Source organism: Rhopilema esculentum, chromosome 10 (assembly GCF_057945365.1).
Source record: "Rhopilema esculentum isolate cy_ngs chromosome 10, ASM5794536v1, whole genome shotgun sequence".
NCBI classification, from domain to species: Eukaryota; Metazoa; Cnidaria; class Scyphozoa; order Rhizostomeae; family Rhizostomatidae; genus Rhopilema; species Rhopilema esculentum.
Window position 1 is genome coordinate 5,915,118 of NC_142824.1, and position 18,322 is coordinate 5,933,439.

Below are 18,322 nucleotides of genomic sequence, written 5' to 3' on the forward strand. Positions count from 1 at the left end.
TTGCACCACTGACAAACAATACCTGGAGATGATGTTTATGGTGCTTCTTTCAAAAAATGAACCCAGCAAATAGATATTTCGTTGTCAACATATATTTCAAACTACATCTTCTATAACCATCAACTTTAAACGTTATTTATGTTGTCGGATATGCTCTCATTAGCGGTATTCATAGATAGCAACAAAGCTAGAAACGACGCAATCCTTTGAGCTGGCAAAAGTTATAATCGTCAGCAAAAGAGAAATGGTAAGAATTTTCACGTACCGTCTTCTTCGTTGTGAGCTGGATGCACTGAAAGATTTCGTAGATGTATATTCCCATCGCTGTCTTCTAATAGATTTACTTTTCTGCAATTTTGAAAAAATTACGACATATACCTAAAGTTTCTTACTATTTAATGCTTGCTTATTTACATATGCCTGATTTACATTAAGTACGGATACATTTCAACCCAGGGAAACTTCAAAACGGTACTTTGAATGTATTTGTCATTAGCATATAACTGGAAATCAATACCTAAAATCGCAAAACACAGATTAACAATAACTCGCAGAAATAAACATAAAGAAAACGTTATATCGCTTTTCAACCCCTTCGCTCCCAAAAATTTTCTAGTACTTTATTTTGTTATAGCCTTGATTTTTCCGTATCCCTGTAAACGGTACCATGTTGATTCAGGCCAGTTGCTAGCGTGCTCAAGGGGTTTCCCAAGTCCCATTGGCCGACAAAATGGGCGAGCCATCCTTTATAGAAATATCAACTTTTAATTACAATTTGCTTTTCCAACCATTCTTTTATTTGAGCATTAATATCAATGTTTTAGAAACTTTTTTGCAAAATTCAACTTGCTGGCACTCTTTTGAGTGAAGCAAAATACATCAATCTCTCGCTTAATTTTTTACAATAAGTCAGTATTTTTGTATGTATGGTCTAGCCCCATTTTGAGCAGGACAGTTGCAAAGAAATGAACATATCAAAATAATGCTTAATTGAAGAGGAGGCCTTTTTTGAGAGACTTTGGGCACTGTGACTAGATCATTGTAAGTGAAAAGGCCATTTTGAAAGGAGAGTGGAGACGTTGAATAGTTAGCTTTAACTGTAATAATTCACAATTGACAATATTCGATGGAAGACTTGAACAAATTGCAGATTGCTTGACGTGACACGATTGAGGAAGTTATTGCTAAATACACCAACAGTTATTACATTGAAAAATTGCATCACTGCAAATGCGTAAAACGATAAGGAAAATTAGTTTTAATTTGATAAATTTGACACTTACGGTAAATCCTCCAGCTTTGCCGCTTCGTGTCTCGGATCTAACAAGTCGTATCCGCTTTCATTGTATATTTCCAGGTATGAAATGTGTGTACTATATTCAAGACTCGAATTCTACAAAGGAGAAATTCATGCTAAATTCAATCATATCGAGCTGTTGATAGTTACTATTGCTACAAACTCTCTTGAGCAAAAATATGTACTATATAGAGAAAAAGACCAATGGAAGAGAAGGGGGGAGTGCCCCTCAATCTATAAATCGAGAACCTGACAGACCAATGCGAATCTTTGATCGGCAAAAAATATTTATAAGTAATGATTATAAAAATAATAGCAAAAACTTTTCGATGGAATAACTCACGGTTTCATAGTAATTGAAGATGTAGGATAAACTTCTTGGTATGATTCCTCGGTCTGCGAATCTCTCTGCACCCCCTGTAATCGTGAATGTTTTACCAGAACCAGTCTAAGAAAAACGAGAGAAAGAATGCAGTAACATGATTCCACATGCAGTACTGAAACTTTGCATTACAAAAGGTAAACAAAGATAAAAAACGGTGAATGCATGTTCAAAATTAAATACAGCAATTCTATGTAATAATTAGTGCTTAAAGGCTGATTATTCTTTTAAAAAGGAAATTATATTGACATCTTAAAGGATGCAGCCAAAACAAAATTGCTATAAGACATGTGAATAAATCACCAAAATGCTAGCTTCTAGAAAGATAAAAGGGAACTTTTTAAAGTGGACTTTTTACGATGAGGAATGAATATCGTTTTGGAAAAAGAGGGGTAGAAGAACCTAGCCACGCTCAAATTTAGTGTCCTTTGATGCAGTAAATAAAACTTTGATGTCCTTTGAAGTAAATAAAAAACATCTAAAGCATGAAATTCGAAAATAATAAGTTAGAACACTGTTCATGTTTTGGTAAAGCCATTTCTTCTGTCTTTTCCTTCTGGATACACTGTTTCAGATACTTGATGATGAAACTAAGAATAATATGCTAACAGTGAACTATTCTAAGACAGTCATCAAATGTAAACATATCTACATACTAAATAAAACAATAAATGACTTGCTTTAACCTCTGACAATCAAGCAGCACTTGCTGGCCAATTTTCAAGAAAACTAAAGAGCAATTGTCTTATTTGTGAATGCTTAGTAAAACATACAAGATGAATAAATCTCACAGTGCTACAAAAATAACTTATTTATCATAGGGAGGGGACAGCCGATTGGTAGAGATTATGACTTCTGCAGATTGGTATATAGAGTTAAAAAGGCTTGATATCCTTAGCTTACCTGTCCATATGCAAAAATGGTTCCGTTATATCCAGAGAGAACACTTTAAAATAAAAACACAACATAGCTCAATATCAAAATTTTGTTGAATGAAATTTATGCTCAATGTTATTATAATAGCAGAATAAAGGACTCTAATCACTTTTATCGTAATGGAATTTTGACTGTTGAATGTATTTGGGGGCAAAGATATGATGAGACTTTTATTTCTATCAATTTTTCTTCAACCATACGTCAGCAAAAACAGAAAGTGGAAATTTGATATCTTACTGTAACCGTAACAAGATATCTTACTTTTCAATAACAGGCTTAGATATGGCGTTAAAGATATCCTCTTGTTTTGCATTCTGTTCAAATATATGATTGAACCTAAAAGGCAAAATCAAATATGATGAGCAACATTAAATGGCCCCAAGTAAACAATATCAAAACTTTGTCAGCATGATCATATAGTTCTTACTACACAATATCCAATGATTCGGCTGCACGGAATGACAAGCAAAAAATAAATTTTATGATTAGGTGCATATTTATTGACATAAACATACCCAATTTTACATATGCTTACTCTCTTAAAGCAATGTTATTCAAAAGTATTTGAAAAAGAACATTGATATGTTAGCATCAAGATATAGCAAAGCATTGATATAAACAGGACTCTTTATAAACAGGACTCTTTATATAGGTCTCTATATAAACAGGAAATTTAAAAAATTGCAATAACAAAAAAGGAAGAAAGAGAAAATGATAAACTCAACTTAAGATAAACTCATAGGGGATAAATAAAATGATCTCAAAAGGTCTACCTGAACTTGTATGCTTCTTTTTTGTTATTGATTAGGCCACTGGCCAAGTCTCTGGGAACACGAAATGTTACTATTGAACTTTCACCAACATCATCATCAACTTCAAAAAGCTGTATAAAACCAAAAAATAAAGTGATTTAAACTCTAGATGAGGCTTAATGAGGCTTAAAGTATAATGAAGCAGCTTACAATAATAACTAAATGTTTTTTAAATATCACCTGACCAGACCATAGATTTTTTTGCAGGCATGCAATATATTGACAGCACAAAAAACTGCCCACATTTGTATTTTAGCTTGGCAAAATCCATCAGATTTGACATGTTGTTGAAATTCACCAGCCCAGTGTCAGTTTTAAGGGGGGTCCAAGGGGACCATGGCCCCATGAACAATGCTTATGGTAGCCAAAAGAGGTCCACACCTAAGAGAAAAGGTAGGAATTGTAAAGAACAAGGGCCCCACATGTGTCTTTGGCCCCGGGGCCTGCAGTTTCTAAAAATGCCAATATTTTCTTAAACAATAAGGTCATCAAACACATTTATAATGTCACAGACAGGAAATTTTGTCATTAATAATGTTATATTGTATGGTGGAGTTTGACCAAATAGATAGACCATAACATGATTATTCTTAGCAAATTCTGTTTCAAAAATTTAACTCAAGCTTCAGTATTGTAATATGTATCCCATCCTAAATGCAGAAAAATATACTTTTTTGATGAAATTATTGAAAGTACATGCTAAAAATAAAAGTAAAATATTTTGGTCTTGCCCCTTCCAATTGTAGCATAGAACCAGGTGTTACAAAGTTTCATAAATAGACAAACAATTAAAGATTGTTGCATGCAAAACTTTCTTCCAAACAAATTGATCAAGCTTGTTAAAAGCCAGACTGCAGGGTATAGCAGTTTCCAACAAGATGTCAAATGTGCAAGAGCAGAATTTAAAGTGTGCACTTTAGTTGTGTAAATCATTGTGCAAAACTGTGCTAGAGCCTAAAGATAATCCAATAAGAAGCAATAGTGAACTATAAGATAAGAAAATATACATGATTGATAATTATTCTGTTATCAAACCATTGCAAGATATCAATGATCTTGAGGAAACCTAATTCTTCATTAGCCCTAAGCAATAGGACACACCCATGTTATGCCCAGATTCCCAAGTGTCATACCCTGTATCAGGTGTGCAGGAACATTTAAGAAAAAAATATCTCGAGTGTGCACTGCCATACTCTGCAGTCAGGGCCGTCGAGAGGCAGCTTGGGCCCAGGGGTGATTCACCAAACTGGACCCCCTTCAGAAAATATCCTGTTGCCACGCCCTCCAGTCTCCCAGAGAACAAGGGAGACACTCTTTTTAGGTACAATTGTTGAACATTTTTTAAAAGATTTTTACAAGAATGTGCAAAAACATTTTACATGAATCAAGGACATGTGGGCATTTCTCTGCGATAAACTCACAGACGTTGATTCCGCATAAATAGCTGAAATAGTAGCTCTTTTGCATTGTAAATAGATCTTGCTTCTTTATTACGGGCCCCATAGGAGCACGGGTCCCGGACTTTTTGCCCCTCCCAACCCCTCCTTCTCGACGGCCCTGTCTGCAGTTACTGGGTTAGCAGCTATTCTGTTGCTGGGGACACCAAGCTAAAAACATTAATGATACATGTGCATGCAAGACACTTAGATTGGCACTCATTGCTACACGACATGTAGAATGGAGTAAAGTTATTTGATGATGTTTGTTTGTTCGACCATCTTCAAAAATGAACACATTAGATACCAAAAGTGTGATACCTGATTTGCAGTATTTTGAGTTGGCTTCAGCCTACAGTATATTTGGATGGTTTGTTTCACCATATTCCTTTCTGAAACTTGTTGCTCCTCAGTTTTTTCTCTCAGCGGCATCCATGTTGAAATTTAGTAAACAGAGCAACCAATGCAAATACGAGGCTAACTGGCCTCGATTCGATAAAATACCAGACAAAGTTTTTTTCAGTTTTATAAACAAACTGCAGAGATGTGAAAACGAAAGAAAGTAGGTGATCATTGGACGCGTACAAATATGGATGATGCGGAGGAAATGCCAACGATAAATTTTCCACAAGTTCCAGAAATGGACTCATCGAATGATTATGTATGTTCTTCTGTTGTCTTGACGATTCTCGCCTCGACTTATCGCAAATTAATTAAGGATCATGTAAAAAATTGTTAGATATGTCCTGTTAGCATTGGAATCCACCCTTTTCAGGTCCCATTTCATGTATCTAAGTAATTTTCTGTAGAGTATAATTACTGGTGGTAGAGGGTTGTTCTTTGCAATTCACCGCCTCATTTCCTCTGACCGTAATGTTTTGATACTAATAATGGGAACTCTTTTTTCAAAATCATCTCATACTTCTATAGGAATGGAATTATTCAATGAGGAGAGAAATGCAGGTTAGCATGTATTTTCCAATACCTTCTGCCATTTAATTGGCAGATTATGTTCTTCATATATGTGCTATATAATTTCATATTTAATTTATTTTGTACCTTAAAATCTTTTTATTTTGTATAACCTTCGGAATTTATTTTACAGGAGATTTTACCTGGAATTTTTCTTGGATCTTATGCAGCGGCAACAAAAAAGATGGTAACAATCATAATGTTTCATGTTTGTATCTAATTATAGGAGTTTGATATACAATCTATTTTATAGTGAGATTGTACATCAATTTCCTTGCAGCGCAGACTGGAAACTTTGTCGCACGCCTGTGATATATTGCCAGCACACTCAAATATTCTATCCACGCACTTTTGCAGATTGGTCGTGCAAAGTCCCTATTTGGATACATTTCACATTATTAACAATGCAAATTTCTTAAAAGTGTGTGATTTCGGGCAAGCAGTCGCACAGTCAAGTGCATGAACTTGCCCACACAAGAAACAAAGTTTCCAGTCTGGTTTGCAGCTTTGTGCAACCCCTGTGTTCACATAGGGTATAGGGTGTCAGCCCTGGAAGTTTGCAGCCTTGAGAAAACAAGCCTTTATTATGGTGATCAACAGGTTGCAGAAACAAAAGATGAAGGTTCCTTTGTCATCATTTTCTAGTTGTTAAAATGATGCATGATTCAAAGGGACAATGAAAACTGGTGCTATTTTGTTACTATGTTTTGAAGATACATTAGTTGAAATTTGAAAATTACCAATCAAAACCAAATACAGAAAAAAGATATCAGATTCTTTCATTACCATCATTGGAGTTTGCCAAAAAGCTACAATAAAGAAAAGTGCATTTCTGAAACATTTCCGGAGCTGTTTGTAGGCATCAAAATCATTGATGGACCAGGATTCTAATCCCAAACACATATTTAAATTAAATTTGGGATTTAAAATGACATGAACTGAAATGAGTTGATGTCAGCTTATATATGCAGTCATGGGGTTCTTTGTACTGCTTTGGGTAATTCAAGTAGTCAAAATATCCTGGTTGGATAAGTGATGGTGTGCTGCCAGAGATAACTTTTGCCAGAGATAACTAATTCTAAGAGTCAAAGTGAAAATAAAAAAAGATAAAATATTGCTTTTGATACACACTCTAGGTATTGACTAACAGTGTTACCAAAATTTCCACTAAAGGAAAATTAGGGGGAGGCAAGGGCTCCTCTCTGCTTTTTATCCTCTGCATTACTACATTCCAGTTTAGATTTATCTTTTGAATTTTTGCCAATAATTCACCAAAAGCCAATAAGTTTTTCTTGTATTATAGCTGAGCTATCTTGAAGGTAATGGTATTACACACATTGTCTGTGTCAGACATCCTATGGAGGCAAAGGCTATCAAAGCAAATTTTCCACAAATAATACAGTTAGTATGAGTAAACCACAATTTTTTTGCAGCAATATATGAAAGCAATTTATGGCATAAAATGTATCACCAAAAAATATTCACTACAACAATGATTTCTTTGATCACAAACCACAACTGTTAATTATTTTATGTTGCAAAGCAAGATACAAAAAGATAAGAAATGCGTCATGATTTTAGTGAGCTCACATTCATGATTTCATGGGTTTTGCAATTTAATAGCTTTTGCTTAGAATGGGACTTTAATTTTTTCTGACATAGTTAACAAGTTTATTGCATGGGAAGAAAAGTGAAACAGATTAATCTTATGTTTCTACAAATAATCTAAGATGGGATTTTTAGCATAGATCATTTCTTTCCTGATTTTTTTAACTGCTGTAAATAATGAATATTGGTTTTGCAGGTACATGGTAATAGACTTAGATGAAAATATTGGAGAATCATTAATCCCATATTTTCCAATGGTATGTTTCAATAGTTTATTCTTTGATACAAACTGCTTTATTTTATCCTTAGCATCATCAAATATCCTTATTTTTGCAGCTTTCAAAAGGACTGTCAAAATCCTGGCTAAATATCACCCTCTATTAAAGTAAATAAATATTTGGGCTGAGAAATCCAATGAATATTTTCATACTCTGTTTCTTCTGAAGAAAGCTGGGGAAAGTAGTCACTGATTGTCTACACTCATGACTTCAAGTCCCTTGTAAAAGGGAGATGATTTTAAGAATTCATTTTTTAAATACTAATTGTTTGTCTTTGAGTTAACTTAATGAAAAACAGCTTTGACCACCAGGTGAAAGGATTCATTGACAATTGCTTAAACAACCAAGGTTAGTCAATAACCTGTTTCTGTTTATTATCACTTTAGTAATAAGTCTTTGTTTTAATTCAATGAAGGCCTAATATTCGTGCACATCATCTAATGCACAGTTATAAATGATGAAAATTATATATGAGGAAGAAAGGAAGCAAGTGACCCAATGTATATAATTTTTAGCATTACAAGAGTCCTGGAAACAAGAAACAGCAATTTTTGTTTGAATAAATTGTTAAAACTGACTTTGAGGCTGACTTTGATATGTCTCCACGTCAATTCTGCCAATAATTTGTATATCAATAAAGTTTTCCAAGCAATGATATGAAATTATATTTGCTGTACTAGTTTTCTCCAACTATTTACTTGGTGTTTTACTTTGTTTAAAGGTCATGTCTTGGTTCATGATACAGCTGGAATTTCATTGAGGTTGAAATGAATTTCTGTTCTTTTAGAAAATAATACAAAAAGAATGTCAGTAACTTTAAATGGCATGGTGTTGGGAATTCACAGAGCTTTCTCTAAACATTTTCATTGATGCCTATCCCAGGAATTGACAGTTCCTTCTGAATGCTTGTCCTATCAAATATGTATGCTAAAAAAGTAATGTTTCATACAATACCCCCATAAGTTTTATTGGTCATTGATACTGATATTGAGCCTATCTTGTCCATCTGAGAAACTTTAGACAAAAATTAAATGATTTAGTTTGTATAAACCTCTTGTAAGGCAGACTTCTGTAGGAAGGCATTAGAGCTCTTAAGAGCGAGTTGGCTAAACTGAACAATGAATCAATATGGTTGATAATTGTTAGTACCTGTCATCCACAACCACCCTGGGGCAACAGCTGCAGCACAATTCCACAGATTTTCTATCATTATTTAGAACAATATCTCTAATAGGACCCCCACCCATAGAACCGGGGGCAGAGATTATTGGGGCTACTAAGGGGCAGTTGCTTCACGGGTCAAATGTTATGGCATCAAAACAATTAGAGAACAGACTGCTCAAAGAAGAAACTCGGCAAATTCACTGTATGCACCCCTACTTTTCAAGGCTAATTTCTGCCACTTTTTAGACACTATTTAAGACTTACAGTATTATATAAATAGTACTAAATGACCTTTTCTCCTCTTTTTAAGTGCAACTCTGGTTATTGCATATCTAATGGAAACATATGGTATAGAATACAACCAAGCATATAAATTAGTACAGCAGAAAAGATTATGTGCACATCCAAGTATGCTTTACAAACAACAATTACTGGTAAGTCTCTAAGAATTCTGCACCAGTTTATTCTTGGATTTTATCCAATCAGCATTGATCCAGAATCTGAAATCTGCAAACCAACTTTCAAAAATTTTAAAATATATTTCTGTGACACAGGATCCCCTCCTTGCAAGTTGGTTGTGTAAAAGATAATATAGCCTTATTTTTTTATAATTGATAATAGAGGCTAGATGCACATTTGAAAATCCCTTTCTTCTTTCAAACAAAGTTTTTCTTTGCATTGATCATTTTAAATTTGCAAGTTAAGCAAAAAAGGTTGTGGGGTTATAAGGCATTTCCCAAACACTTGTATTTATTGTTCATTAGCTTAAATGCACAGGGCTCTGTTCTTTATTATTTCAAGGGACAGAAGCACATCCTCCCCCTTTGCCTCCTCTTGTTTGCCACAATATGAAGCTGGATTAAAATTATTTTGGTAATGTTTTTGTACTTTGCTTGTTCAGAATTATGAAGCAAAATTCTATTTTTGTTCAGGATTATGAAGCTATTTACAAGGCCAAACGTCAAGTAGTTGTAAATACAGATCAAGGTTTGTTGGTTTTGTCTATTGTTTGTTAGGCTGACTGGGAAATCACTCGGATAATCTGAATAATTTAAAGTTTTTTATTGGGTAAGTTTTTTATTTAACTAAAAGCCAAGATGGAATGATCCATTGTCATACTAAAATTGAGAAAACTTTGATAATAATGGAATGAAAATATTGACATTGATTGTAGTGTAATATGACACACTTATCCAGAACACATTCATCCAAAAACATAAAGAATGTTTCAACTATCCCATGATGATCATCTTTGCACCAGAAGTGCATGAATAATTAGAACGGAGCATTTTTAAAACAACTTTGGAGAAATCAGGAAGTAGTCACATAGACATCATGACTGTAAAGTATTTGAAAAGCTTTGTTATATTTTTTCAACAGGTGCAAAAAGATTAAGGGTTGATGTAGATGAAGAAATGAGTGTTGACTTTCCAAATAAATCAACAAAATTAAAGTAGGTAAGAAGCTTTAAATCAAAGATTGGCTGCTTTGAAATAATTTGCAAAATGATTTATGTGTATTGCTTGCAACAGTTCAACATTCTTTCCCTTGATACTTGCAACAACTGGTAGCATACAAGTAAGCCCAATAAGAGCAACTCCTTATTGTTAAAGAAATTAAGTAATTGAATGAATTTGATTGTAATAAAATTTCATTTCAGATCTAATATTAACAGAAAAATTGATTTGTTAAATAAGAAATTGATTGTATGTTTAAAATTTTCTGGTATATCAAGTAACATTGGTCCTTCTAAAAGGAAGTAAGAAATTGATAATTACTTATATAAGAAACAAAAAAGACTGAATACTTGCAGTCTTATTTAAGCTTACAATGGTGTTTCAAATTCATTAAACACAATGATTAGACAAAAACTTGAACTCTGTTTGAAAAATTTGCCCAATATTTGCATCACTTAATGTTCATATAGAAGATCATATGTGTGATCTCAATTTAACTATGATGTAATTGAAAAAAGAAATTCACTTTTCCATGAGTGTTTTGAACATAGAATTGCTATCTTAGTTATTAAATTAAATACTAGAGAACAATAAAATGACTAACCCTGGCTCTCTAATTGAATCTATATTTGCAATTTTTTATAGGTGACTGTGAGAACAAATTTGATGTTCAATTTTGTTGGTCTGGAGAACTGCTAGTCTCAAAAATAGGTTTCTGAAGTCTCAGGAGTCATTTTCAATGAACTACATAGTTTTTGGCAATGATCCGTTTAGAGATGAAATGTATGATTCTCTTACAAAGGTTTTGTTCCTTGGTATGTTAAGAAAACACTACTTAAGGTTGCATTAAAATTTCAATGTCTTAAAGGAACAAATCTATAGGTCAAAGGAGCATTATTTGGTATCTTAAAAGTGTTTTATATTTCATGTAAATATTCGTTTTAAATGAATTTTCAACTCTCAGAAGAATTCAATTCTATCTTGTCCTCTTATAAATGTCAAAATTGTTCTTACTAAAAGTCCCATTGAATTACGTGAAAAGTAAGTCCTCATCAGCTTCGTCTGCAAGTAAACTTGGAGCATGTTCAGCTGCCTGGGCTGTAAAAATAGCAAAACATATTTATATTTGTAAGCATTGTACCAAACCACCTTTATCTTATTTCAAATAACATCAAGCTGTATTTGACTTACAGCACAACTTTAGCCTAGTCTAAAAACACCATTTGTTTCTAACATATCAAAGATTCCACCCAAGAAAAGTTCCTTTACAAAGCTTTTGGTTTTCATAATGCTTGAATTTGAGCATACTGAAGCAAAATATACCATATTTTCTCTAAGGAACATTGCAAGGTTTATTACCAAATCCAACTTTTGTATTCAGCATTTAATAGAAGGTGGCATTTATCTGAGGGCATCATTTAATAAAAAATAAAAAATAGTTAAATGAAAAATGACAAGAAAAGTGTGATAAAAAGATAAAAATAGAATATATAAAAATAAAAGATTGGAAAAAAATTTTCCCCCAAAAACATGTATATATCAAAGATTTGGTGAGAATTTTTCAAAGTTCACAAAAAATGCATTCATGTCAGAGTTTTTATCTATGAAATGAAAACCTTCATAGCTTTACAATAGTAAGCATATAACCTATATATTCCTTATTTCTTGTTTGGTCTGTTTTCTAATCGAGCCGCTTTTCAAAATGTTGTGTTTGAAAGAGAGCAGCATTTATTACATATGGTTGGCATTTATAGAGGGTAGAGAGTGGCATTTATCAGAAAGCAGGGTTCATTCGAAGAAATACAGTATGTAAATGTCTATACAATCTAACACAAATGGGAACTAAACAATAAATAAAAACCAGTTATATATTTTCAATGTTAACTACAGCTCTAGAATACGACTAAATATGAAAAGAAATTGAAAAAAGAATTTTCAATACAGACCATCAATTCCTCTTTGTTGCATTTCTAGTTCTTTCTTGGCTTTATTTTGTTTCTTTTTCTCCTGAATCTTCTTCAACCTAAAGAATTTACAAATTCATACATCAGAGTTTCTTTTATTCAGAAATTATTGATTCTTACAAACCTAGAAAAAGTATTCACTTTCATGGGAGTTTTCCACTCAAAACCATCAGTCACTTATATCAAGGAAACAAATAGATGAAGATTTAAAAATGCATTTAAGCTTCTTAAATGCTCCTACAGGAGTTTGAAAAATGGTTCAAATGATGATTTGCCAAAATTACACAAACTTGGAAGATAATGCCAGCCATGGAAAGGCCTTGCCCAGAAAGGCCTTCAATCGAGTGTGCGGGCCTAGAGCGCACCCAAAAAAGCCTTGGAGAGTGATTTATAGAGCCCCTCAGAACATTTTAACACAGAGTAAAACAATTGTTGGGCCTTTGTTGAATAAACCTGATCAAGCATAAAAAATCTTCCCAACAGACCGCAATATTATGATTTGCATAAGATTAACCTTGAGAAAAAATTCAGCAAATTTGATGTTGGGTTTTTGAGGCCATTTTTAATCGAATAATCCTCTAATAACCACCAAGGACAAATGCCATTAAGCATAATCTCCAGCAGATTTATTTGATTTAAGAGTTAAAATTTATCTTCTGTTGAAGTATCATTTTCTGTTTTTTCTTAATAGCTTAAAATCACCTATGCAAATCAGCGATCACATTTCTGCCCAAATTGTTGCATTGCTTTTCAGTTTTTATATGCTTTTGTGAGCAGTACTCAGTATATATATATTCTAGCGTGACTTGTAGAATAGATAGTATAAAAAGCCATGCATTTTGATTAAGCAATATGAGAAGCTGAAGCTGAACATAACAGTAGTGATACTGACAGTGATAAAAGCTCATCAAATGATGGCAACTTCCATATCTAGAAAAATCTGAACAATTTTGCGACTTTGTTTTATTATATTTCTATATTTACATTAACATAGTGTTTGTTGCATGTTTTGTTATTTCATATTATGGTGCTTTTTGGTATCACCGTTAAATTTCTTATTTAACACTCTTTCAAAGCTCTCGATATGAAGCTCTCAATCTTCCAAAGCACTCAAAGGATGCTCTCAAGAATATTTTATTTAGAGGTGCAAAATAGAGCACCTAGAGTTTCTAAGGGGCTCTTTTTATGGAGCACCTTCATTTTGCTTAGAGCAAGGCCTGCATGGTTGTATAAAAAAAATTTAAATTATTATGGGCCAGTTTTGTGATAAGTATAATAGTAGAAAAACATTCAAATTCTTAAAAGTTTAGAACACCATAAGCTAACCTGTAAAACTCCTCTCGTTCCATCTCATCAAGCTCACTTGAAATATATTGCAGGGTTCTTTCCAATCTTGGAATGATTACTGAAAAAAGTCAAACATGAGTAAAATATTCTGCTAAGCTTTACCTCTATATATATATAACGACTTTCCTAATGTGCTTCTTTCATGAAAAAAGTAACTTAAAGTGCAAGGTCTTTTGGAGGAAAATACTTTCTATTGAATCAAGATTTGCTTATGATGTTTAATGAGAATAACCTCACAGAATTTTCATGATTAGGAACTTGTGATTAAACTTCCAGTGGCCAATGGCCCTTTGAAAAACAGGGTAGTTTATCATTCTTCCTAAAACTTCTTAAAGGAAAGGCCAGTTTTTTCTATCATTTTTTTCAATAATAAGTTAAAACTGTAAATTGAAAACAAAGTTTGCATGATTGCCTACCATGTTCAATTGCATTGACTCTTCTGTTTGTGATTTTGATGGCCTCATCAAGAGTAATGAATGATGTCTATGAAAAAGAATGCAAACAAAAAACTTTATAGACTATTATATTTTTGGTATATAATACAAAAGCATAGTACAAATGTTGTATGTAACAAGAAGAGGTAAAACATGAATTGCTGAAAGATGTGCAGTCAGTAATTACTGTGGTTGCCCATTATGTCTTTGCACAACCAAAAAACTGCACAAGTGAAGGTTAATTTCACTTCTTTAATTATATAACTATATTATATAATTCCACTTAAGTGCATCTTAACTAGCACAAAAGCAAAACCAGGATTGTATGAAGCAAACAATTAGCTGATTTTTACTCTGAACCCAATGATGCACATTACCTGCAGTGAGGCCAATTCAACAAGAAGCTTTACTGCTTTATTGAATGTCTGTGAGCAGTTGTTCACTTGCTGGCCACCTCTAGACAAGCCAGTCAGTTCATAGGCTGTTAGAAATTATAGAAATTTTGAGCATTAAAAATAAGATTCATATAGAAGATCATATGTGTGATCTCAATTTTAATATGATGTAATTGAAAAATGAAATTATCTTATCCTTGAATGTTTTAAACAGGGAATTGTTGTCTTAGTTGTTGAATAAAATTCTAAAGTACAATAAAAAGACTATTTTTTTATCACAGACAGAATGAAGAGATTGCTGTCTTTCAACTGATAGAAAAATATTTGTATATATGCAAAGATAACAAAACATATTAAATAAGAGGAATTACTAAATAAAAATCAAGACAAATGTGAATATAAACCTACTGTTTGCTCCATCATTGTAGGATTCAAACATTGGCAGCAAAACGCCTAAAAAGAAAGTATTATGTCTTAGCACATGTTCTTTCATGCCATCAGCACATAATATTTTAATACATTTCATTAGCATTTAAATTTATTTCAGGTAAATTTATGCATTCAAGTCCAGATAGTATTACTAATTGCTATATTGTAAACCACTGCCTTTAAATATATTTTAAAACTATTAATATTATATCTATATAACAACAGTAGCTCTCTCTCAACGGACAAATAAAAAGGTGCATTCTGATTTTTTACTGATTTGATTCTTCCAGACTGACAGAATATACAAAAACTAAAATATTCAAACTATACACATTTCATAAAATTAAGTAAATAGTTTTTTTTCAAAATCCTTTTCAAGCTGGTTGCTATACAACCCAAAGTACCAGAAAACAGTGAAAAATATTCAAACCTGCTACATTGTCCTTTCTTGTCTTAATTTTTGTCCATGCTTTATCAACATTTTCACAAATAACAAAACTTAAAATAAGAAAAATTATGTATCAATTAATGTCAAATAATGATGGAAACATACAAAGAATGCGACCATCAAAATGAAGAGTTTTGCATATATTCTTTATACATGATCAATTCATAAAATTTACTTTCTTTTAAGGAAACTAATTTTTTCTTTGAGATTTTAAAGTTCAGTAATTTTCTTTAATATGGAAACTTTGGATATTGCTCCATGCTTCTTCTAAATACAACAAAGAAAAAACCCTGCTAGTCATGATTGGTTCCTGGAAGCACTGTAACAAGGCTTGTGTCAAATTTCTTGATGAGATAAGAAACAAATCAGGAAACAAGTATGATGTACCTAAAATCTCCAGCTGCAAAATAAGCTTCAGCAAGGGAAAATGAGGCCTCTTTCATAACATCACCCATCAGTACTTTAGTCTAAAAGGCAAACAAAGTATTAACAATTAGAAAATATAAAATCAATGTTGTTAATAAACTTCTCAACTTACATGGCTTCGTTTTGAGCCTTACTCAAGTCCATGTGGCTATGGATAAAACTAAATGATAGAAGTTTGATAAGAAGGAACAGAATGAAGTGATGATACTGGTACATTCCTCAGAAACCACAGCACAATGATAAACCTTAAAGGCATTGAGTCATGATAAATAGACTGGGTATACCCTAAGTGCCAAAATCTGCTGAGTCATGATTTCCATGACTGCGATGCTATTGGTTGACCTGGAACTGATCACATGAACTCACCTTGTACTGATTAACATAACAGTTTCCATCAATAGCAAGTTGTCAAGAACGGATGCCAATATCACATGAAAAAAAGCAGCGATCACGCCGAAACCAAATGACCCCCTATAGAGAAAGCCTATTTACCATGACTCAATGCCTTTAATATTCAATTTTCAACCTTCCTCCTTTTGTTCCCCTGTACTGGCTGAAGATTGGGACAAGTTTGCCTTGAAGTCTTTCCAATAAAATGGCTTAGTTTATCCAAGATTTTCAGTAAACCAAAGTTCCTAATCTTTTGGGTTATGTCACATATAAAGATGTGGATTGTCTATTACACATTGTTATTTCTTTACAAAAAAAGGAATTTTAAAAGAACTAATAATGGCTTTTGTATATGCAAAGTATGAAAAGTTTATAACAGAGGTCAGTGTTTATTTTGAATAATCTAAATTTTTATATTCCAGCAGAGTTAAACTTACCTCAATAATATTCTTTAAAATTTTACGAAACCTAACTGTGAGAGCATCTGACTTCTTTTTCAACAAACTGTGCCCTTTCTGGGCCCCTTTCAGTCTAGCCTTCATGATGGCCATTGCCCTAAAGTAAAATTCAATAAAAACTAATAGTTAGCAAATTGTATCATTTAGAAAAAGTGCATAATCTTAACCAAACACACAGTTGAGATATAACAATATCCAGGAGTCCAGGCACCTAAAAGAAAACATTCCTTTCGCAAGTTCAGTCACGATTAAATCTACTACTGGAATTTTCAAGAACAGATTTTGAGGTACCTCGCTTGGCCAATGAACACATAAATTGATTACCAAAGAGGCTACATCAACAGTTATATAATATTTGGGAGAGGAAGAAAATTTAAATGCATTGGTATTTTCAAGGATTTACTTTTTCATACCTGGAAAACCTGGAAAAAACACGTTGACACCACAAAACTGAATATATCAGAATAAGAGGTAGTTTGCACGGTTTTCTAACAAATTATATTGCAATGTTTTTGAAACATCATTAAGAGGTAGCTGCTTCCTATTTTGGAAAATTTTATCTATCATTAATTTGGCCTTAATTCAGCAATTTTTTATGCTACTTAGCCCATGAAAACATCTAGATGCCTTTCAAAAAGTCATTTCAAACTAAGTGGCTCGACGCCCAATATTAAAAATAAGAACCTTGATGTGCGTTATAAACTTTAAATCTATCTACGTTTTGAGAAAGAAATTTGGGTAGTTGTGAGAGAAATTTAGTTCTCAAAGCAAAATAATAAGGTAGGTTTGGCATTAAAAACCTGTAAGGTGGGCCTACCAATACCTGCTGATAAAACCATGTCTTACGCAGCGATCGAATTATGCTATGCTAGGAATTTTTGTTCAAATAAGGTATCAATGAATTTATGCTAGAGATAACATAATTGTAGTGGAAATACTCACATTCGAGAAGGGAAAATGTTTATTCTGTCTTTCCCCGACATCTTGGCTGCACCACTTGACCCAGAATTGACGGAATGTTGTTTCACGCATGCGCCGCTTCTCCTTGGGAAGGTCACAAGGGGAAATCGCAATTCCTTATAAAAAAATTGGTTTAAAAGCAAAACTAAGATGAGATGATGTAATGTGTTTCACAAGGAGATTCTAAGATATACTCTCCCCCCCCCCACCCCCGACACCCTCCTTCATATCTTTATGTAAAAGGCTTTATCGAGAGGTGTTTGAAAAGTGTTCCTGTTCCAGAGTCAGCAATAATTTTGACAAAGCCCGAGATTTTAGAATCTCATTAGAGCAAGTTATCTTATTAAAACTTCGTTTACGTCGTGTTTAATATAATTCACACTTTAAGTGTTTTCCATTGTTTCTGTTACTACATTTAGAACAAGATTGTCAACTAAATCGTTAAATTTTCTTCTCTTTAGATTTTCAAATAGTTTAAAATTCCTTTTGCTGACATGAATTATTCTTTTTTCCTTTCTTTTGATCTTTGGTACTTTTATGAGATGTTATCTTTAAAGATTTCTTTGCTACCTCTCCTTTTTCAAAGTGCTGTGTTCTGTATTTGTGTCTTTCTACTTCAAAGTTCACTTCATCCGTCATTTTTTTGGCTATCTCACTCCATTTATTTGCCGCAATGGTTTCAGAACCCAGAAAACGTTACGACACCACGGCTTTGAGCCAGATCAAGGT

General features: G+C 33.0%; 3 protein-coding genes across 3 annotated transcripts in view; 1 reads left to right on the forward strand and 2 right to left on the reverse strand.

The window, feature by feature from the left end:
• Positions 1–5,341, reverse strand: part of LOC135688494 (kinesin-like protein KIF6) — a 19,436-nt gene extending 14,095 nt beyond the window's left edge. Inside the window, exons 1-7 of the mRNA XM_065205365.2 lie at positions 5,185–5,341; positions 3,389–3,498; positions 2,877–2,951; positions 2,583–2,625; positions 1,641–1,745; positions 1,284–1,393; positions 266–348 (exon numbers count right to left, since the gene is read on the reverse strand). Coding sequence (XP_065061437.2) covers positions 266–348; positions 1,284–1,393; positions 1,641–1,745; positions 2,583–2,625; positions 2,877–2,951; positions 3,389–3,498; positions 5,185–5,295 — 637 coding nt within the window. The 5' untranslated portion in view covers positions 5,296–5,341. The remainder of the gene's footprint in view (positions 1–265; positions 349–1,283; positions 1,394–1,640; positions 1,746–2,582; positions 2,626–2,876; positions 2,952–3,388; positions 3,499–5,184) is intronic.
• LOC135688512 (serine/threonine/tyrosine-interacting protein) lies at positions 5,340–11,305 on the forward strand. Its single transcript, XM_065205388.2, has 11 exons — positions 5,340–5,524; positions 5,794–5,826; positions 5,969–6,022; positions 7,139–7,236; positions 7,640–7,700; positions 8,033–8,069; positions 8,443–8,482; positions 9,196–9,319; positions 9,818–9,872; positions 10,266–10,342; positions 10,988–11,305. The coding sequence occupies exons 1-10, from the start codon at positions 5,453–5,455 to the stop codon at positions 10,340–10,342; spliced, it is 651 nt and encodes a 216-aa protein (XP_065061460.1). The 5' UTR covers positions 5,340–5,452; the 3' UTR covers positions 10,988–11,305.
• LOC135688503 (V-type proton ATPase subunit D) lies at positions 10,519–17,728 on the reverse strand. The gene is made up of 10 exons (XM_089110564.1): positions 17,576–17,728; positions 16,613–16,730; positions 15,747–15,826; positions 15,342–15,409; positions 14,891–14,935; positions 14,465–14,568; positions 14,070–14,136; positions 13,633–13,711; positions 12,289–12,365; positions 10,519–11,440 (listed from the first exon to the last, which is right to left on the reverse strand). The coding sequence occupies exons 1-10, from the start codon at positions 17,614–17,616 to the stop codon at positions 11,373–11,375; spliced, it is 747 nt and encodes a 248-aa protein (XP_088966690.1). The 5' UTR covers positions 17,617–17,728; the 3' UTR covers positions 10,519–11,372.
• Between the last annotated feature and the right edge of the window lie 594 nt (positions 17,729–18,322).